The sequence below is a fragment of the Phoca vitulina genome, unplaced genomic scaffold, assembly GCF_004348235.1.
Source record: "Phoca vitulina isolate PV1807 unplaced genomic scaffold, GSC_HSeal_1.0 scaffold25, whole genome shotgun sequence".
Taxonomy (NCBI): domain Eukaryota; kingdom Metazoa; phylum Chordata; class Mammalia; order Carnivora; family Phocidae; genus Phoca; species Phoca vitulina.
In genome coordinates, this window is record NW_022589728.1 from 21,699,963 (window position 1) to 21,722,541 (window position 22,579).

General features: G+C 36.7%; 1 protein-coding gene across 2 annotated transcripts in view; it reads right to left on the bottom strand.

Moving 5' to 3' along the window:
* Positions 1–22,579, bottom strand: part of EYA1 (EYA transcriptional coactivator and phosphatase 1) — a 165,411-nt gene that overhangs the window by 41,096 nt on the left and 101,736 nt on the right. For both annotated transcript variants that reach the window (XM_032421973.1, XM_032421971.1), the window contains one exon: positions 9,865–9,954. In XM_032421973.1, the coding sequence (XP_032277864.1) occupies positions 9,865–9,954 (90 nt within the window). The remainder of the gene's footprint in view (positions 1–9,864; positions 9,955–22,579) is intronic.

Genomic DNA, 22,579 nt, shown 5'->3' on the forward strand with positions numbered 1-22,579 from the left:
TTCCCACTGACATCCAACATGCTTAAGTGTCTTCCCCTGAAAAATTACACAACCTCCCTTGATCTTCTGATCCCCTCCACACACCACCCCATCTCTTTGCATTCTATCCCTTTGAAACTCTCAATCCTTCCTGTCTTCACTTTGTCAACCCTCACGTTCTCTTCAAACCACTCTAATTGGGCTTATGTCTTCCTGCTTCGTTGAAATGGTGCTTATCAGCCTGATTAACCACCAAGATTCTTGCCAAATCCAACAGTCACTGCTCTGTCCTCATTTTACTCAGTGCTGGTGACCACTGACACAGCACACCATTCCCTTGTTCCTGAAATCCTGTTCTCTAGATTTCTGTGGTACCCCAGACTTTTCCACCTACTTCACTGTCTATTCCTTAACACTCTCTCGAAAGTTCTTCTTTCTTGGTCTTATTTCTGATTGTTAGTGTCTACTACTCAATCTTAGGCCCTCTTCTCAACTGGCACTCTTTCCCATATAAGATGCCTTTATGACTTCTAAAACTATACCTCCAAATTTGCTTTTCTCCTCTGAGATCCAAACCTATATATATATATATATATATGTATATATATAATCTCTTGACTTGGATGTTGAATACATATTTCAAACTTAATATGCTCAATCCAGATACCTGAGTACAACTTCTTCCACACCCTCATCACCTCAAACCCACTCTTGCGCATCTCAGATAATCCACCCCCCATCTAGTTGCTCAGGTCAAAACCTAGCGGCCATCCTTGATTCAGCTTCCTTCTCCTCCCATCTCTGACCCCTTCAGCAAATCCTGCCAGTGTTTCCACCAAATTATACCGTAAATCCTACAACTTCTCACCACGTCCAGAACTGCTACGCTCTCAGCCCAAATCTCCCTGGCTGGCTCAACAGTCTCCTAATTGGTCTCATTGGTTTCAGTCTTGCCTATTCCTCATATGCTAATCAGACTGTTCTTTTAAGAATATAAACACTAATCTATCATGGCTATGCTTAAAACTCTCTAATGGCTTCCTACTGCAATTAGAAAAACAATCCAACTTCTTCACCACAGTCTATGAGGTCCTTCAAGAACTGGACTTTATCACTGTCCCCCCATTCATTCTGTTGTAGCCACACTGATCTTGTTTATTTCTTGAAGGAGTGAAAAACACTTCCACCTCAGGGCCTTTGCACTTGTAATTTCCTTTCCAGAATGTTTTTCTGTAGTTGCAGCTGCTTCCTTCCCAACTTCCAGGTTTCTTTACAAATGTCCTCTCCTCAGGGATACCACTTCCTGAACATCTCAGCTAAAAATGCCCCACTTTAGCTCATCCACCCTTATTCAATTACTGTTTTTCTTTATAGCATTTATTCCTACATGAAGTTATTTTATTTACATAATTTTCAGCTCCTTCTTCCCCTCCAGAGTGCTGATTCCATGAGAATAAACTGAACTCAATCATCACTGTATTCTCAGCATCTAGAACTGTGCCTGACACTTAACGGTTGCTCGATAAATATGTATTAACTATTGAATAAAGGACAGAAGCAACAAGATATAAAGAGATGGCAAAATGCTATGAGCATTTCAGTTTTGGAGCATCACAGAGAAATGGCATTTCTAACCCCATCATCCAGACTGGCAACTTTTAATATATTTACCTCTAGTTATTTTTTAATGTCATATACATTAAAACAGGATCATATAGTATTTATTTTGCAGACTCATTTTTAAATTTGAAGTTATATCATGGTAGCTTTTAAAAATATATTTCCCTTCAGTATTTCTAATATGCCAAAATTTTTTAAATAAAATTAATAAACTTTTATTTTTTAGAGAAGTAATAGATCCACAAAAAATTGAACAGAAAGTAGAGATTTTCCATATGCACCCTGTCTGCATGCATGCATAACTTCCCCTACTATGGACATCTTACATCAGAGTGTTACATCTGTAATAATCAATGAACCTACACTGACACATCATCATCACCCACAGTCCCTAGTTTACGTTAGAGCTTACACTTGGTGTGGTACATTCTATGGGTTTTGACAAATGTATAATGTTGTATATCCACCATTGTAGTATCACACAGAATAGTTTCACTACCTAAAAAATCCTCTGAGCTCCACCTACTCATCCCTTCCTCCCTCCAACCCATGGCAACCAACTGATCTTTTTACTATCTCCATAGTTTTGCCTCTTCTAGAATGTCATATAGTTGGAATCATATAGTATGTAACCTTTTCAGATAATAATGCTGTACATTTTAACATTAAGGTTACGCTGTATTATAGAGCCTATTTTTTAAACTTGAAATGGACAATGAATATTTTCTCTATATTTAATGTAGTCTTAAAACAATTTTCAATGAAGATGTACTATAATTTATTTCATTATTAATCTATTTTTGGATATTTAAAACATTTCTATATTTCAGAGGTAGAAAAAACCACCATGGGGAGATACAGTCTGGGCTGAGTAGACTTCTAGAAAGCACCAGTCCTGTGTTAGATTCTGTCACTCAGTAGCTATAGGAGCTTAGACAAGTTTTGGTTTAACCCCCCAAGCTTCACTAAGCTCCTCCATCAAATGGAGATAATGATGGTGCTTCTATCAGAGAAACCTCAGGGTATTAAGTGGGAATAATGTATGCAAAGCATTTAGAACAAGTGGTCATTGAATGCTTATCACTACTGTATCAGTTATCTGTCTGCAACTCTCCTTTCTTAGAATAGAAGCTAAAAGTAGAATTACTAGGGGAAAAAAAAACAGCACATTAAGCTCCTGAATACATATTATCAAGCTGCTTTTCTGAAAACTTGTACCACTTTATATCCTTATCAGTAATGTACACAAGTATTTATCTTACTGCACTGCAGACCATTTTATTGATTTAAAATCTTTGCTGATAACATTTCTGATTACCAAAAGTGAACCCTAACATTTTTCCTTTTTGTGTGTGGACAATTTGAATGTTTTTCTCTTGCGAATAATCTGTTCAATGTTCTTTGCTCATTTCTTCTATTGAGCTATTTCTTTCTTATGTTTTTCTTAATGAGTTGACATATTAATTCCTTATTTTATTAATTAAAAAGTTTATCTTTTATCTATGGCTTTCAAAAATAGTATTTGTTTTCTACCCTGATTATAAAAGAAATAAGTATATTTTATAGAAAATTTGGAATATACAGAGAAGCACAAGTAAGAATAATAAACCCCCAAGTTCCAGATAAAATCAATGTTAAAATTCTAGGCTGTATCTTTCCATATATTTTTTGTTCTTCCATTTATTTTGTATTCAATATATATCTACTGAGTCCTTCTATTGGGCCAGATCCTCTGCTAGAAAAATAGCAGTTGAATATATTATACATTGGACATACAATTTTTTTAACAGAGTTGACAGCAACCTATGTGTGTATCTATTCCTCAAAACAGTGCTTTTTAAAAATGAACATTTTACTGAAAAAATATTTATTACAGCTCGATGAATTTTCACAAATGGAATACTCATGTAACCAGCAACAAGGTCAAGAAACAAAACATTATCAGAATTTCATAATTCAGAAATGTTTATTATTATAAACACTTGCCTTTAGCTCTGATCAAAGTAAAAAGTCTAGATGTAAAATGCGTGCAGTTTTTTTAGGCTCTTGAGGCTTATCACCAAACAGCTACCCAAAAATTTACTTCCTCTAAGCAATGTGAAATCTCTTTTTGATCTACCTATACTTTCTCTTTTATTCTTTTACATTTTAACTCTTTAATTGACTTATTTCTGCATACAAGTTGAATAATCCATTCCTTCACTATTAATTTGCTTGGATTAATTTAAAACATACAGAAGTTTTCTAGAAGTTGGGGCTGCACCTGAGTGATCTTTTCTCCCCATACTTAGTCCAGTGCCAATGTAGGCCAACACAAATCTTCATATCATTGTAGAATTATAAAATATTTAATATTTGGTTGAGCTGGATGCTATTACTTTTTGTCAAAAACTTCTAGGTATCTTTGCCTATTTATCCTTTCAAATGGACTTTAGGGACAATTTTACAAAATTGTTATAACATGTTACAAAAAAAGAAAAGGAAAGGAAGACATCTTTTATTCAAATCTTTCTTTAGATCTCTCAGTAAGATGTCAAAGTTTTATTCATATATTTCTCACAAGAACTTCTTGCATAGGTTACTCTTTATTTTTCCTTTTCTTGAATTTTTTGTTTTGGTGTTACTGTTACTGCTGCTACTTTAAAATTATAATTAAAATTTTTGCATGTCTGGCTATAATAGAAGAAAGTTACTGATTTTTTAATTTAATTCTATAATCCTTCACTTTTTTGAGGTGTATTATAAATTCTAAGACTATTCCAGTAGATTTACTTCAGTTTTCTATGTATATCAAATTTTCTGCAAAAAAACAATCATTTCCATCTCTTTCATTTCATTATAGCTCATGTCTTATTGTGCCTCAAATTCCTAGAATAATGCTGAATAATAGTGCTGACAGAGAGCATTTTTATTTTTTTTCCTTTTGTAATGACAATGTGCCTCTTTCATTTACCGCTAAGTACAATGTTGGCTGTCAGTGTAAGGTAAGTATCTTTTATTATGTTAAACAGCTATATATACTTTTGACTCCTAACTTTCAAATAAACTCAGAATTAAAGAAGCCGTTGACTATACTTTTGTATTTCTATTTCTTATTTCAGATAAAAGATGACAGAATCTTGTAAGAAAAGATGAAATAGGAAGAACACTTAAAATTACTCATTAGTAATAATAATAAAATATGGACATGCTTCTTTTCAGCCACCAATTACAACATCATTAAATTCAGTATTCATTTATTATGTCTAGTAATCATTCGTTACTTGAAAACTGTAGTTTGCCCTCTACACTGAGAGTTCTGCTATTACTCTTGTCAGCTCAGGAAATGGAGAAGGCCAAACAACTTACCTTAAAACATAGGAACGCAAAGTCAACTCTATTGTCTTCCATGGGGAAGGAAATAGAAATTGCTATTCTAGTCTAATATAACAGATAAGAATTCAGTCTAATTCATTTAATAGTCAAAATGTAGAAGGCAATATTTTGAGTGTTATGAAGGATGCTCCTGGGAGTTTAAAAAATGTGATCCTCTATGTTTGCTAAATTTATAAGGAGAAAATGAGTATACAAAAGCCTATGTACAGAGCTGAAAACAACAAGTGGCATATTTGCGTATGTGTATATGTGTATGGGTACATTTATGTTTGGAATATATTGATGTGTGCACACATTTTCATATAGCGGCTCTTGGCTTGGGGAAGGGACTGAAAACAGAAAACAGCTCAAGCTCTTCGTGAAGTGTCCTCTCTCTGCAAGCACCCACAAAACCCTTGCAGCAGAGAACCAAAGTTTCCGGCACCCACCACAAAAGCTGGACTGTGGGCCTGAGAGTTTCTTCCTATTTATAGAGAATAAGGCACTTTCTAGGTGAATTCTATTTTTCAACTCAAATCAACTTCTGAATTAGTTTAAATCTTTACACTTCTGGAAACACAAGCATTAGATCACTACAAGATGGCGTCACTTGAACTCAAAGCTACTGAGCATTGGCAAGGTTGATACTTTGAAGACAGATTTTTTTTTTCCTAGCTAAAAATAAATTTATAAACAACATATATTAAAATAATTAACAGATGATAACCTAAGGTTTGGAGTAAAAAATATTACTACAATTTTAAAGACTGAATTAAACCAAGGGGCAAACTAATTTTTTTGCTTTATAAGAAAATCATTACGGGGCGCCTGGGTGGCTCAGTCAGTTAAGCATCTGCCTTTGGCTCAGGTCTGATCCCAGAGTCCTGGGATCGAGTCCCCACGTCAGGCTCTCTGCTCAGCAGGGTAGTCTGCTTCTCCCTCTCCCTCTGCCCCTGTTCATGCTCTCTCTCTCTCAAATAAATAAATAAAATCTCAAAAAAAAAAAAAAAAAGAAAAAGAAAAAGAAAAATCATTACAGCTCCCTTCCTTTAAACCATGGCATTATTTAGAGACTATTTCCAGCTCCTTTCCATGGCCTTTGACTCACCAAATGCAGACTAGCCTCTCCTGACACCAGAACCTTCTATCCCAAGCCTTTTCTTAGTGGAAAAGGTGAAAACAAGGGGATACCAAGAGCAGGTGCTTAAAAATCAGATCTGGGACAGGAATCTATTTAGCAAAGGCCCAGGAAAGGCCTGAAATATTCATGTGTCTCCTGACACCAAGGAATCATCTGGTCTGTCCCCACTATGCAACACACTAGGAGAAGGAGCATGCTCCAATGTAGCTTCACACTTAACCAGATGAATGTGGTGTGTACAACACCTGCACAGGAAGACGGAAGGGTGGGGAGTGTTCCCGCTACTTCCCAGCCCTGATACCTGCAGTTGGGGAGTAGGGACTGGGAGCAGAGGCTCTTGAGGACCACCACGTCAACACCAGTTACGATGGACACCATCATGTCAGTGAAAAGATACTACTTAATGCCAAACAGAGACGGAAAATTCACCATAAGCTTGCACCTTATTTTTATTTACTTATTTCCATCTTGATGAAATATTTTCCTCAACTGTAGAAAAATCTAGCAAGAGAACTGATCAGCAGCAAGTTAAACTGAAACATTTATCGTACACGAAAGGCCATTCCTCACTCTGTTTGCAGGTTGCTTTTCAATAAAAATCCAACAGAAAGAACACTTTCTCCATTGACTCGGAAAGAGTCCTACTTTACTAAAGAAGCTGAGGGGGGGAAAAAAAAACACCTCTAGTTCCATACTGTCATTCATAAAAAATGACTTCCATGTAAGCATCATTGTATTGCACGCGGAGACCTTTTGGTAAAATGATACTCAGGACGTTAGTCAGACTTAGAAATAGGAAAGCCAGAAGTACACTATGGAACTAAAGTCTAAACCCTTCTCTGGTGGGGGAAGATATTATTTCCTTTGATAATTATGTCTCCCTGTCACTCATGTTTCTTAACATGTCAGATATTTTTAATGGTACAAAACCCCCAAATTTCTCCTTTTATTATCTGCCCCCGGAGTGTCAACACAACTAATTTAAATTGTGATTGCTTTTATTAAAAAATGTTACTAAATGATAGGTGACAGACAAAACTTTTAGAACCAAAACTGATTAACTTTATTTTAAAAATACAATTAAGATATTTCTAAATTACTTTAAAATGATATCCTAAATTTCCTAAATAGTATCCTAATAACGGCATTAAGCATAGAATACAAGATAATACAAGAATTGTTACTGAAAGCCTCTCACGTAGTGGGTTTCATTATTCAGAATCTCTTACAAGCCAGAACTGTGAATTAACCAAATGATACAGAGGGGTGGCTGGCAAAAAGTTAACATTTTAAAAGAAAGTGAGGCCAAATGTCAATAATTGGAGTTCAGAAATCATACTTTAAGCTAACCAATAGATCATTAATCTCCTTGAAATTACTTGTATCAGAGATCTTAAAAAGCTAAAAACATGTAATTTAAATATATTAAAATATCCATGTCCCCTATCGCAGCACATTGCTTATTAGAGTGTGAAATCAAGCATTACCACACCATTTCTGCCTGATGAGATAATTTTGGTTTTCTTGGGAATATAATGCCAATACATTTATTTTTCCCAGGAAATACTTTTGCTTTTTATTTTGAAAGAAACAAATATTTGCAATGACCAGTCCCAGGTCTGTTGAATTAGAAAAATATAAAATGAAAGATTGAAATAAGTATAAGAACCAATTTATTTTTAAAATATCGGGCAAATCTAGAGCAAGTAAACAACTTTCAAAGACAGAGGTTAAATGGATATTTCATTGATACTTTTGCTGACACCTTTATATTATTCTTGAGAAAAATAACTTAAAATCAACTTTTGTAAGGTTATAAGTCTAAATAATGTTTCCACTATTGATTTTTATATTTGGCTTATTCCCTTCTCTATTTTACATAAGGAAGAGTCCTTAGGCCACAGACAGAATCAGATATTTTAACGACTGCATAGACCACCCCCCCACTTCTTCATTTTCTTTTTGTTTTAATCTGGGCTTATGGAAAAACTATATCCCTTACATCCCTAAGCTAAAACTTTCAATATGTATTTTTCATGTATTTGCCTGAGCACTATTTCACTTTCCATATATAGTTCACTGTGACTAATGTCAGTAAACAAATAAAAATCCAGCTATGTTATATCAAAACCAAGTTTGGAAGTTTTTCGGTCTATATTATCCCGAATTATTACTTTGTCTAACTTCTCACTTTTCACCACATAGTTTTGGCACTGCATAGACAAGCTTTGGCATTTGTAAGAAGGTAGAATTTAAAAGCAATAGCAAATTACTGCTAATTTCTTCTTGATGGGTGCTATTAACACCTATTAACATCAGTAAGAGTAACAAGGTTATATCCAAGACAAAATATCAGCCTAGTCTGTATCATTAGAAACAAATGGAAACTTGGGGAAAGAATTTTAACATACTAGTAAAATATGGAATTTTTTTGTGCTGTTCTCTTACGAAGTGAATCACAACCATAAATCAGAAACAGCTTTTGAAAATAAGAATGATTATTAAGCTCTTCTAAAGGCAACTCTGAACTTGTCACTCACTTGGAATATTTCTACCTTAAAAAACAGTAATGCCTTACATGTAATTTCCTTAAGAAAAGCAAACACTTTAAAATGCAAAAAAAAAAAAAAAAAAAAAAAAAATTGTATTTTACCCTAAGTGTAAAAATAAATATTTCACTAAGGAGTGGGGAAAAAATGAAGCACATCTAAATAATTTTATTGCACTGGAAGTTGCCAATTCGTCTATGAGTAGTTTCATTGCAGATGAAACGAAATCAAAATACAGGACAGATGTTGAACAAACCGCATTTAAGTTCTGTCACACACTGGCATTTTTCAAATGATTTTGGCTCATCTATTAAATAAGGTGTGTTTTGCTTGATTTTGAAAAGGGAAACATCAGGAAATATTTAAAGGCCAATTGCTGCCAATTAACTTTGATCAGTAAGAGTTCTATTTGAATCTTTCAGATTCTTCTCCTGTCTGAAATAACATACATTTATAAAATCTACCCAAACAACAACTTGATGATTAATGCCTGTTGGCAGGCCTACCACAAGCTTGCTTAACAGCAGGATATAAATAAACAACTGTCTTTATTAAGAAGAGAGTGAAGTGTAGTGATAGTCCTGTGTTCTCATGATGGAGATAGGAGAAACAATATTCGTTATTCTTAAGAATGCTGCTAATCGAGATCGCCATGTTTGACAGTGCCCGTAACATAATTAATTAACCATCTTACAAAAGCTCCCCCCTGCCGAATTATAACGAGCCAATAAAATCATCAGCAGTTTGACATAAGAAATCCCGGCAACGCCAAGAGCAGAGGCCTGACTGGAATGTTATACAACTGGGCCAACCAGAAAGACAAGCAGCTGAGCCAATAGGATAAAGGTCTGCCCCCGACAGTGTATGCCAGTATCACAACTTTGTGGGATTCGGAAGGTGACCCATCTCAACAGTAACTATGGAGCTGAGCAATCTGCAGCTTCTGATAGCCACACAGGTTACTATCTAAGATTCTTGGCATCAAATTTGAATCCTTACCAAGGGTCACATGGAATCTAATCTTGAAAGGCAACAGTCAAAATAAAGCAAAATCAGAAATACAATGAAGGCAAACATACTACCATATAAGCAATAATTAATTTATCTCATTATTCTAGTTATACATTCACGAAATAATAATATCTCATTGGTATTTTCAGACCACTCATCAATTTTCAGACATGCCCCAGGAAGTGTGTATACAAAATAATCAGAACTTACTTCTAAGTCATTGAAAAACAGATGTGTGTCTGCCAAGTTGAAAATCATTTCTTCCATTCGTAGTCCAAGGGAAACTGATGTAGGTGGATCCTAAAAGGAGAATTTTTCAGGTCAAGAACATGCATACTTCAGGTTCATGGAACATAGTGTTACAATAAGGGGGACTCGGGATGGAGAATGGCTGAGACCAAGAAACTCATCGGTAGGTTGGGGCTCCAGCAGCTTTTGGACTACATGATCCAACTCCAGGGCGCAGACTTCAGTGGCTTATTTAATAAGTGACCCAAATGTTGTTGGTACTTTGCATAATGAAGAAATAATCCGCTGCTTAAAATATTACAAAAATATAAAATCTAGGGTCACTTAGACATATAAAGTAGAGGAAATTTAGTTTCATACGTCTGTTTCAGGAGCAAGAAAGTCAGTGGCTGGAGAAGACATTGTTTATGTTATGCCACAATCCATTAAGAGTATCTAAAAGCATTGCCACAAATACAGGAAAATAGATCCAATATAGATTAATTTCAGAGGGGCAATAAATACTATTTCTACTCCAGATGATAACTATCATTATTTCTTACTTATTCAGACTGCCTGCCAATTTTGAGTATACTCATAGTAGGAAGTGATGGCCATTCTGACCACCTGGCACCATGCCCAGCTCAGGGAGCTGATCCTGACATTCATGTGACACTATCCCGTTATCAAATAGCCAGTCCCATACACAAAGGGGAATACCAGCATTCTGAAATGTACAATGGCTTCCATCCAAAACTTCAAGCCTTGGACACTAGTGATGAGCAGTCTGTCTGTCTCATCCAACCCATATCCTGAGGACATCTACTGGCACTGAGATGAACTCAGGGGCTATGGAAATATTTGCAGTTTTTATGGTGTTACTGTTTTGATAATGTATCAAATCCAGGAAACACCATGGTTCGTGGTGAAGACCCTGCATAATTAGCGAGGAAGGAAAAAATGTCCGTAAAGTATACAAAGATGTGATGTGAGTTTTTGAAGGTTTTACTGGCATTCTAACAACAATATTGGCTTTTACAACCATGACATTTTAAACATTTTCAAACAATAATTTCTGAATACTATTTTATTCTTACAGCAAACCTTTGGAATAAGTACAGAATCCACCTGTATCATCGTTTAACTAGGGAAGTTGTAACTGGAGAAATTATGGCTTCACATGTCACCTACCTGTTGGCATACACCCTGTGTATCTACACTGTCCGGCATAAACCTTGTATGTTTTGTGTATTGTCTTCTGAGCACGCTACCTTCATTCCAAAGCTCAAGACTTGTCTGTGTCCTGCCCCCTACTCTCCATGCATCTGTGATCTATCAAGCCCTTGAGTATTGACCTCAAGTACCATCTCCTCACGGACTTCGGGAAAGAGCAGGAAGCTCTGGAAGAAGAGCTCTGGATCCAGGCTTGACCTTTGCTCTCCCACTTTGCTGTCCTTACCTCCTTGATCTTCAGTTTGCTCATCTAACAAATCAGACGGCTGACAAGCACTTTGTTCTCACGTACAATTAAAAAAAAAAAAAAATCTCGTCTCTTAATTGGACACAATCATACCTGTTCGTACATCTTGGAGAGAGACGGAGCCTGGGATGGAGGGATGGGGGCGGAGACTGGTTCGCTATCAGGGCCAATCAGCTGGCCAGGTAGGAGGAGTCAACCCCGCCCCTGCACCGCCCACTCCGCGGGCACTGCCCACACCCTGCCAGCAAGCCAGTCGTCTACCTTTCAGGAGTCGCAGAGGAGGGACAGCTGAGGGTTTGGGAAAATAGGGCAGGGTGACACTGCTGGTCTCAATTCCTGTCTCTTCCGGCTGACCGACAGTGGCAAGGAGGCAGAAGACACAGTGTTGCCAAAAGTCAGGGGTTAGACTGGCAAAGGGGCAAAGCAAACACCCCAGGGTTTATAACAGGGCAGAGGGGAAAGAAAGAGAGACGAACTGAGTGTTCAAGAGCTGGGTAGGGAAGGACAAATAAAAATACTTCCCTCAGATTTCCTGTTTGATGAGTCCTATTCCTTAGCATTCTTTAAATTGTCCCTGCTTGGGGCGCCTGGGTGGCTCAGTCGTTAAGCGTCTGCCTTCGGCTCAGGTCATGATCCCGGGGTCCTGGGATGAGCCCCACGGGGGCTCCTGCTCAGCGGGGAGCCTGCTTCTCCCTCTCCCACTCCCCCTGTTTGTATTCCCTCTATTGCTGTCTCTCTCTGTCAAATAAATAAATTAAAAAAAATTTTTTTTTAATTGTCCCTGCTTAATACCACCTAAAATCCATGAAATTTTGTAGGTTGTAGAAGAATTAAAAATAGTTTACAAGTAAAGAGAAACTGTCACCGAATCTTAGTTTTATAGGAAGTTGCTCACTCACTTGGATTCCAAATCAGTAAAGTGTGCTGGAAAAAGCAAATGCTCAAATATACCCTAGAGCAGAAATAACCAGTAGAAGTTCAAACAGCTGTTCCTAAAACAAAACACCTGACTAAGGTGTTTACTCCCTCTAGCTCAGGCCAATAAAAATACACTGACTTATCTCATAACCATGTCAATGAATCTTTTTATGTGGCAAGGTGGAAGAGACTCACCACATTTATTTAATTGCCAATTCTGGAATTTATGTGCCATGGTATTGTTACTTTTGAAAAAGTATGATTTCTCCTTGATAAGGTTGCTCCCTTATACCACCATCAAAAGAATTACTCCATTGTTTGTTAGTATATAGCATACTTTAACTTTACTTCATAAATTACAGTAATGACTTGCTAGTCAGAATACTAATAAATTTTAAAGGCTTGTTCAGTCTTGTGGTCAAATACAACACAGATGTTGGCCTTATTTACCTTTTAATGTTTTTCTCCTTTGTTATTAGCTGTCCTTCCTTAACAGTTTTTATACCTGCTGCTCCACAGTATTGTTACGAACCATTTACTACACCGAAAGAACAGTTTGACAGTGAACTGGAATGAGAGAATTTTAGAATAGGAAGGGGCTCTAGTTGAGAACATTGTTTTCTCAAACATTTTAAAACCACAATCCATGGTCAAAAATACACTTTGCATGATGATCTAGTATTCTCTCTCTCCTTCTTTCTTCCTCTCTCCCTCCCTCTTTCCCCACTCCCCCATCTGTCTCTCCCACAAAAAGAGCTGAAATATAAATTTGTCAAAACAAGACGTTACCCACTGTGTGGAGTGCACTCTGAGAATTTTCCATTTCATGGCCCCCCAATGTATCAAGATCTATAGTTTGAAAAGAAGAGCTCTAGAGTACACCCACTTGTGATTTGAGAGACAGGGAAACAGGGTTGCGGCACTACTGTGATTTGCTCGTGGTACAGGGCTGGCTGGCAGGGCGCACGGCCGCCTCACTCAGAGTGGTTTACCCAAGAGGAAACTAGCAGAAGAGCAAATAGATAACCGTGTTCATGGGTTTGCTTACACTGGAGTTCTCATTTTGAGGTGAAATTTATTTTATAAAAATCTCTTAATACTTTCAGATTTTTCAAATATGTCTGATACAAGTCAAATGTGACAAAAGCTAACATTGAACAGTTAATAAATTAGTCATAGCTTGATGGCTTATTTTGGCATATTTAAAGGAAGAAAAAACCCACAGTTTTTAGACCAAAGCTGAGACATTAAAATCACCACGTCTTTGGCTTAATCTTCCTTTCTTATGCTTTGCAATAACAAATTCCAGAGTAGCAGTTATAAAATGGTTGCTTTTATAAAACCATTTTTTTGTTATATCACTTTTGAAAAATTATTTAGAACTTTGCCTCCACTTCCAAGAAACATGTCATTTAAGTAAACCTTCTTGCCAAATGTTTCCATTTTTTTCTGAACTTCACCCTTTGTGGCACTTGTCACTGTTGTTCAATATCTTCTTGACATTTCGCCTACCTGGTGCCTATAACATCATCAATATCAACATTCTGCAAAATATATTTTTATGTGTTCTACAATTCAGTTCCCTAGTAAAAATTGCATAGTACAGTGAAGAGGCTCAAAAAGAGAAAATACAGTCAGATACTTTATCTTTTTCCTTGGTTTACCAAGAAACAGTGTTAATTTATTATAGCTCTTATGCCCAGGACATCCTATGAGTGGAGATCTTCTTCTCAAGCTGTTCCTTACCAAAGCAAAACAAACAGCATCCAACACCCCACATACACACAGAGAACTGAAATTTAACTCTGCTCCTAAATTATTTTGATAGGATATTAAATTGCAAATGTATGCTTAAAGTCATGGAAATAAAGTGAAGGAACTTGTTGCAATGTGAGGCTACCCCCCGGCTATTGCATGTTAAGTCAAAGACGAAGTCAAAGACGAATATGTCTACTGAACAGAAAGCAGCATTTAGCTGAAAAATTAAATAACAATGAAATCTGCTAAGGACAGACCCAGGCCTAAAACAACTGTTTTGCTTTCATCCTTTATCAAGTGATCTTTAATTATCTCACTGCCTCAAGATCTTTTCCTCCTGTTTCTGGGACACAGAAACTCAAGTTGTTATCACCCTATGCTGAAATCACCAGCAGCATCCCTGGCCCATTGTCATTTTTTTGTTTCTTGATTATTTTTTTTTTTTCAGCTTGATCACTGCTATTATACTAGATGTTCATGTCATGAAAATGCTTGAAAGAGAAAAAAGAAATTCTAGATAAAATTAGTACACAGAAGGGCTGAAATGCCATTAAATTCAGCCTCTAGAGAGATTTGTGTCTGTTAGTCCTGAATTCACATGCTGAAAATCTATAATCTGTTTTTTTTTTTTTTTTTAAAGATTTTATTTATTTGACAGAGAGAGACAGCGAGAGAGGGAACACAAGTGGGGGAGTGGGAGAGGGAGAAGCAGGCTTCCCGCAGAGCAGGGAGCCCGATGCAGGGCTAGATCCCAGGATCCTGGGATCATGACCTGAGCCGAAGGCAGACACTTAACGACTGAGCCACCCAGGCGCTCCTATAATGTGTTTTGAATAAAGGAAAAGAGTGTCTGTAAATACATGTGGGTATTAGGATATCAGAAGCCTAGGATACGGCCTCTTGTCACCCTGTTTTCAAAGATGAGCTACAGCGTTTGATAAATTATCAGGGTCATTAAATATGCAATCCATAGCAATTTAGAAATTTGATGTTACTGAGACTCAGCCACCAGATGAAGACACTGTTGTTCCTGCAAGCCTGTTCCATTTGCTTCTACGCGTCAGGCAAGGAGTTCTCTTAGGATGACTAGTAATGAAACTCCTTGTACAGTGCTTACGACGTGGCTGTCCAGCTCACCTCTTGACAGAACAAAGTCTAATACTAAACCAGGTCTAACACAAGGCATTCTCAGGGCAACTCTTTCACTGCATGGCACAGAAATTAAAGGAGTTTCTTCTAAAATAATTTTGTTCATGACCTGCGGGCAAAAAACTCTTGCATGAAAGGGCAGAAGAGCATCAGAAATGCACACGCTTATGATGGTCACACCACAAGCTTTGCAGTCACAGAGTTTAGCCTGGGATTCTAAACTTTGCCAGTGACTGACTGTGTGGTGGTCAAGTTCAGTTACTTCACCTCTGAGCCTCAGGTCCTTCATCAATAAAATGGGAATAAAACCAGTGTATGTTAAAGGTTAAATTTGGTAATTTAAAATTCTGAACATAGTGCCCGGCAAGCCCGAAGCTGCTGTTGGTTCTACTACTACTGGTAGTGATGGTGTTATTTCTACCGTTCCTATCACTACTATACCAAAAGCCGTAGGTCAATCCAGACATGGGACTCCATGTTCCACTACAGAAAGGTGCATTAACATTCTACATTCAAATTGGATGTGAAGCTCAGGCTATTTAATGATAAGGGTAACCATAAATTCCCCATGCCAATATTTTTGAGATGACCATGTTTTTAAGTGCACAGTCATCAGTGAAGCTGATTTGCATGGAAGCTAAACTTTTAACACCCAGTGTTACGACTCCCAGGAGGGCCTGCCTTTTATTCTCACAAAAAATAGCAACCAAGCTGTTTGGTACAAAGCTGGTTCTTACCACTAGGAGACATGACCCAACACTAGGAAACCAGCAAAAGATGTTTCATACACTGAAGATCTAGGAGCTGAGTAGGAGGTAGTGTCATTCAGATAGGATCAAGGCCCTGCACCAATTAAACTGAAACTTCAGGTGATCTTAAAAAACAAAACAAAACAAAACAACCCATACACACATTACTTGCATAGCCAAGCAGTGTGATCTTGAGTTAGTCACCAATACCTCTTAGCCTATACCATTAATCATTAAAAGGTCAGACTTCGTGAATAGGCAGGTAAGCATAGTCCAAATCCATTGTTTACAGCCAATTAACAAATGGCTTGGGGAATACGTCTTGGCAAAATCTTGACCCCGCGCAAGTTTAAAAACAAGTGGCTATAGTGATACGTGGCAATAATCAGTAATTACTGAGATACGTTACAAATTTAGTGCCTTCAATGTATATAGTCCCTGAAAATGCTCAGTGCTCACAAAATGATGCTGTACTCCAGCATTTCAGGAATAAGATAATATCTTAGAGAGTTCTTGTTTGTGGTAGGGTTAAAGGATAAATTGTGGAAGCACTTTAAGAATATCACATGATATATCATTATTAGCTACCATAGTAAGAAAGAAAAGTAGGGTCTTCTAGTATCAGTTCTTCCACAAATAGCAACTCTGATTGAATCAATCATCTGACTGACTCCTGGGAAATGTATTCCATTCCTCAGCTCCATGATGTGGGCATTCTTTCCCTAATGTAAATAGTTAATTACTTCCAAGTCAAGATAACATTGTACACACATTATACATAAACCTCTGTTAAATATTATTCTTACACTGATATTTGCAAGGAAACCACCTGCAGAGAACATGCCTAAGGCTAAACTCAAGCCTTAAGGAGGACAATTGGATTTACCTTTAAAATTAGCTGCCAAGCATCAAGCACATCTATAGATTAATCACATTCACTCACTGGCTTGAAACTATGTTTGATAAACTAAAATTCACCATGCTACTGAAAAAATAATAAAGAAATGTGGCACCTGCCAGGTTACTCAGCATGAGCCACTGAGATTACCTCTCTTTTCACTAGGAGTGATCAGGAAGCCTTAATCAAGCATCTTCAGTAATACTGGAGAGCTATTCAAGAAGAGATATTTGAGACAATCTCAAAATTAAGGAAGTGGTTTAGATTCACCTCAAAACTTTGCCTCACCAAAAATAGTTACGGCCTAGGTATTTGCAACAAGAATTATCATTTTATTTCTGACAGTGGATCTGCATATACTGAACTATGGTTTAACCTCTGGCCCCTACCCCCACAACTCTTGGGTTTCTTCCTTCCTAATCAACTATCTTTGACCCAAGAAGAAAGGATATACAGGATAAGTAAGAACATTCTATAACAGATTGCTAAAGGAGACTGTCTAACCAGAATCCTGAAGTTTTAAAAATGACAGTAACCAGATATTATGCATCTCTTACTAGAAGGATATACCCATCTATGAAGTCTTGACCTTCCTACCCAAAAAAAAAAAAAAAAAAAAAAAAAATCAAACCTCAATCTCATTAAGCTTCTGGATCTAGCTCCTAATTTGTAGGAAGTACAGGGGACAAGAAATACATGACAAAGGGACACAATGGGGATGTAATGAACAAAATCCAGACTCCCAGGAAGTGTACAGGACCAATGGTCTGGTTACTTCAACAAAAATACACAAGGTAAGGAAAAAAAAAGATCGCGAGAGAATCTACAGATTAAAAGACACTTGAGAGACATACGGTAATAACTTAAAAATTATAAAACCACTGGAGAAAAGACTCTACAAACTAGTAAGAGAAGACAGAAGAAAAGTATCTCAACACAGTAAAGGCCATGTATGAGAGCTCACAGGTAACAGCATAGTCAATGGTGAAAGCCTGAATGCTTTTCCTCTATGATCAGGATCAAGACAAGAATGCCCCACTTTTGCCACTTCCACTTCATATAGTACTAGAAATCCTAGCCAATGCAGTTAGGTAAAAAAAAAAAAAAAGAAAGAAATAAAAACCATTCAAATAGGAAAGGAAGAAGTAAAATTATCTGTTTGCAAAGGACACAATCTTGTATGTAGAAAACTCTAAAGATTCTACACACATACACAAAAACCTGTTAGAATAAATGAATTCAGTACAGTTACAGGATATTAAATCCAACACACAAAATCAGGTTCATTTCTGTATACTAACAATGAACAATCCAGAAAAGAAATTAAGAAAATGATTCAATTTACAGTAGCACCAAAGGAATAAAACAGAAATAAACATAATCAAGTAGGCAAAAAGCTTGTATACTGAAAACTACCAAAATGTTGCTGAAATCAAAGAAGACACAAATAAATGGAAAGACATTCAATGGGAAGACTTAATATAAAGATGTGAATAGTACCCAAAGTGCTTTATAGATTTCATGAAATGCCCACCAAATTCTCAATGCCATTTCTTGCACAAATAGAAAAATCTATCATAAAATTCATATGGAATCTCAAGGAACTCTGAATAGCCAAAACAATCTTGAAAAAGAACAAAGTTGGGTCTCATACTTCCTTGCTTCAAAACTTACTACGAAGCCACAGTAATCAAAACAGTGTGGTACTGACATAAAGACAGAGATACAGACCAATGGAATATAACAGGGTCCAGAAATAAACTCTTATTCATATGGTCAAATGATTTTCACCAGCAGTTCAAATGCAAAAGAACAAAGTTGGATTCTTACCTTATGCCATATAGAAAAATTAACTCAAAATGGATCAAAAACCTAAATTTAAGAGTGAAAGTATAATACTTTTGCAGGAAAAGCTTCATGACACTGGATTTGACAGTAACTTCTTGATATTATACCAAAAGCATAAGCAATAACAGAAAAAACAGATAAATTAGACTATATCTGAAAACTTCTGTGTATCAAAGAACCCAATTAGCAGAGTAAAAAGGCAACCTATGGGGTGGGAGAAAATATTTACAACTCATTATCTGATAAGAGGTTAATATTCAGGATATATAAAGAACTCCTACAACTCAACAACAAAAAAACAACTTGATTAAAAAAAAATGGGCAAAAGACCTGAATAGATATTCCTTCAAAGACGACATACAAATAGTCAACAAACAAAAGAAAAGATGCTCAGTATCACTCATCATTAGGAAAACACAAATCAAAATTACAATAAGATACCACTTCACACTCCTTAGGATGGCTACTATCAAAAAAAGGGGGAGGGGACAGAAAATAACAAGTGTTGATGAGCATATGGAGAAAATGGAATATTTGTACATTGTTCATGAGAACACAAAATGGTACAGCTGAAATGTAAAATAGTATGGTAGTTTCTCAAAAAATTAGGCATAGAATTATTATGTGATCCAGCAATTCTACTTCTGGGTATAAACCCAAAATAATTGAAAGCAGGGTCTCAAAGATATTTGCATTTTAAAACCTTTAACTGAAGTATAGTTGACATATTAGTTTCAGGTGTACAAAAAATAAAGCAAAAAAAAAAAGAAAAAGGTATTTGTACAGCCATAGACACAGCAGCCTTATTCACAATAGCTAAAATGTAGAAGCAACTCAAGAAGTGTCCAATGATGGATGGATAACCAAAATGTGATATACGCATATGAGGGCATATTACTATTCAGCCTTAAAAAGGAAGGAAATTTTGACACATGCGTACAACATGAATGAACCTTGAAGACATTATGCTAAGTGAAATAAATCATTCACAAAAAGATGAATACTGTTTTATGTGTATGAGGTATTTAGAGTAGTCAGAATCATACAGGCAGAAAGCAGAATGGTGGTTGCCAGGTGCTGGGTCCAGGAGAGTAGGAGGAGTTGTTTAATGCATAGACTTTCAGTTTTGCAAGGTGAAAAGAGTTAGGGAGACTGGTTGTATAACAGTGTGAACGTATTTACTACTACTGAACTATACAGTTAAAAATGACGAAGGGGGTGCCTGGGCTGTTCAGTCAGTTAAGGGTCCAAGTCTTGGTTTTGGCTCAGGTCATGATCTCAGGGTGGTGAGACTGAGCCCCGAATTGGGCTCCGTGCGCAACAGGGAGTCTGCTTGAGATTCTCTCTCTCTCCCCCTCCCTCTCTCTCTCTGTCTCTCTCTAAAATAAATAAATAAATCTTAAAAAAATGCTTTAAAAATGACTAAGAAGGTAGAGTTTATATGATATGTACTTTATCACAACTTAACATAAAAATTAATAAGAATTAGAGAAATGTAACTTGATTATTCATTTAATAACAAAGAAATTACTATTAATTTGCTAGATAGCTAAAGTACTGGGTATCATCTACTATTTCTAGTCTAAAAAATTCTTTTAATGGAGTCTTAAATACATATGGAAATAAATACAAATTAAATGATATATCTGGGATCTGCTTTCAAAAATAATCATAGGACAGAGCAGGGCAGGGGAGGGATGTGGTGAGGTTGCAGATACAATAAGATTAACTAGGATTTGACAATTGTTAATTTAGAGAGGTTACAACGAGTTTCATTATACTATCCCATCTACTTTTGTATACGTTTAGAAGTTAGTATAATAAATAAATTTATTATAGTAGTATATTTATTATACTATAGTATTTATATTTATTATTTATATAGTATACTATAGTATTTATTATACTATAGTATACTATAATTAAATATAGAAAAAATACTCACCAAGATAAGATTGGTTGTCTTTTGGTGATGAAACTATGGATATTTATTTTGAAAACTTAAAGCACACTCACACCATACTTTTAAAATGTCAAAAACATTTTTTAAAAGTCAAAATTGCAAAAGCCTGGCAGAGTTCCTCAGCATATCACCGTTTATTGAAAAGAAGGCGCTAGGCCTTGCTTGGTAATCCTTACCCAGGCTTAAGTGAGCTTTAGGATATACACAAGAATCTATGTCAGACACTGCTTTGCCTGTATTAACTCTACTAATTTTTATCACATGGGATGTTCTTTTCCAGAAAACCAGGGGAACTTCTACATTTATAATTGAAGCCACAGGACCTCCGTCTCATGCATTGAGGAATGGCCGTATCACATTGCAACGCTGATCGGCTGCAAAGGAGAATTCCCAGTGTAATTTAAGAATAGCAGTAACCCTAGAAGCATCTCATTTAGGGCCTCCGGCATTTAGGTTTTGGTTGTAAGGCTCCCGTGGATCCTGATTTGTTTTTTTTTTTCTCTCATCCACAATACTAGTGTTATCATCTGACATCCTATTATTGGCTATTTCTTACGAGTTAAGTGATTATAGCTACTGGAGGAGAATGGTTGTCACGAATAACACAAGGAGACTTGTTTCTTTTGTAATACTGTTATTCCTTTGGAGATTTTGTGGTTTCACCCTTTGTGGATTTCTAGTGGCATTCCTTCAGAACAGTTGTGCCCCAGTCAAAGACCACTGTTGAAGAGTTACTCCTTCTCTCCCAGCAGCCTCCTTTACTCATTTATAAGCTCTGGGAAGGCAGGGATTGTGGCCAGCTCTACTACACTATACAAGTGTATATTACAAATATATGCTATAGATACTATATGCTATATATAGACAATATGTTATATATACAAATATATACTATTGATATATTTGCTTAATAAATTATGAAAGACTGACTTTCTGAATGACTTGTTAGTGTCAGGCCGGGAAACAAATAGCGTCTCAGGCAGGAGAAGGGTGGGTAGTCAGGTGCGTATCTTGGGCACTGTAGCCCGTATAACATGGGAGGTTTTGTGTGTGCAACTTGAGAAGGGTGCCATTTGGTAGTACAATTTTCTGAATTATTTCACTCACAACTAAACTACTGCCAGAAGTATAAGGTACTAAGTGCCTTCTATTATGACAAATTATTTTGACAGAGTCTTAAATTTGAGGTAGTCCTAGCATGGAGAATACACGGTATTAGCAGAGTACCTTAGCCAATAGGGACCTCATGGCGAATTCCTCTAGGTCCCTGCTGATGGGGGGCAACGGGTAAATTCTTACATGACTTTTGCTTTATTCCCGTGACCAGGTTGAAGTTCACGCTTCTCAGATTGTTTTGTTGCCCATTTATGTTGAGAAATATTATAGTTGCAACTGCATTGCTAATTCCATTATTTGTACTTTTTTTTTTTTTTAAGATTTATTTGAGAGAGAGTGCATGTGTGCGTGCACAGGGGGAGGGGCAGTGGGAGAGGGAGAGAATCTCAAGCAGACTCCCTGCTGAGCATGGAACCTGATGTGGGGTTTAATCTCATGGCTCTGAGGACCATGACCTGAGCCAAAACCAAGACTTGGACGCTCAACTGACTGAGCCACCCAGGTGCCTCTGTACATGATACTTGATCTTAACTATCTTTTAAGTAAGTGCTGCAAAAAATATTTGAAGGGTCATATGCACTCATCCTCAATTCTCACTTCCTAGCTTCAAATGGGCAATTTAATCTATTTTTAATGTCAAACATGAACCACCCCCACACCCCCCACCACACACACACAGACACACAGACACACACACACACACACACACACAGACACACAGAATTGAGTCTGATTCGAAATGATTTTCTTAACCCATTTTCATTTACTTTCCCAAAAATTCTACTTCTCTGTGTGTCTCAGAGTGTCCATGGTCCTTT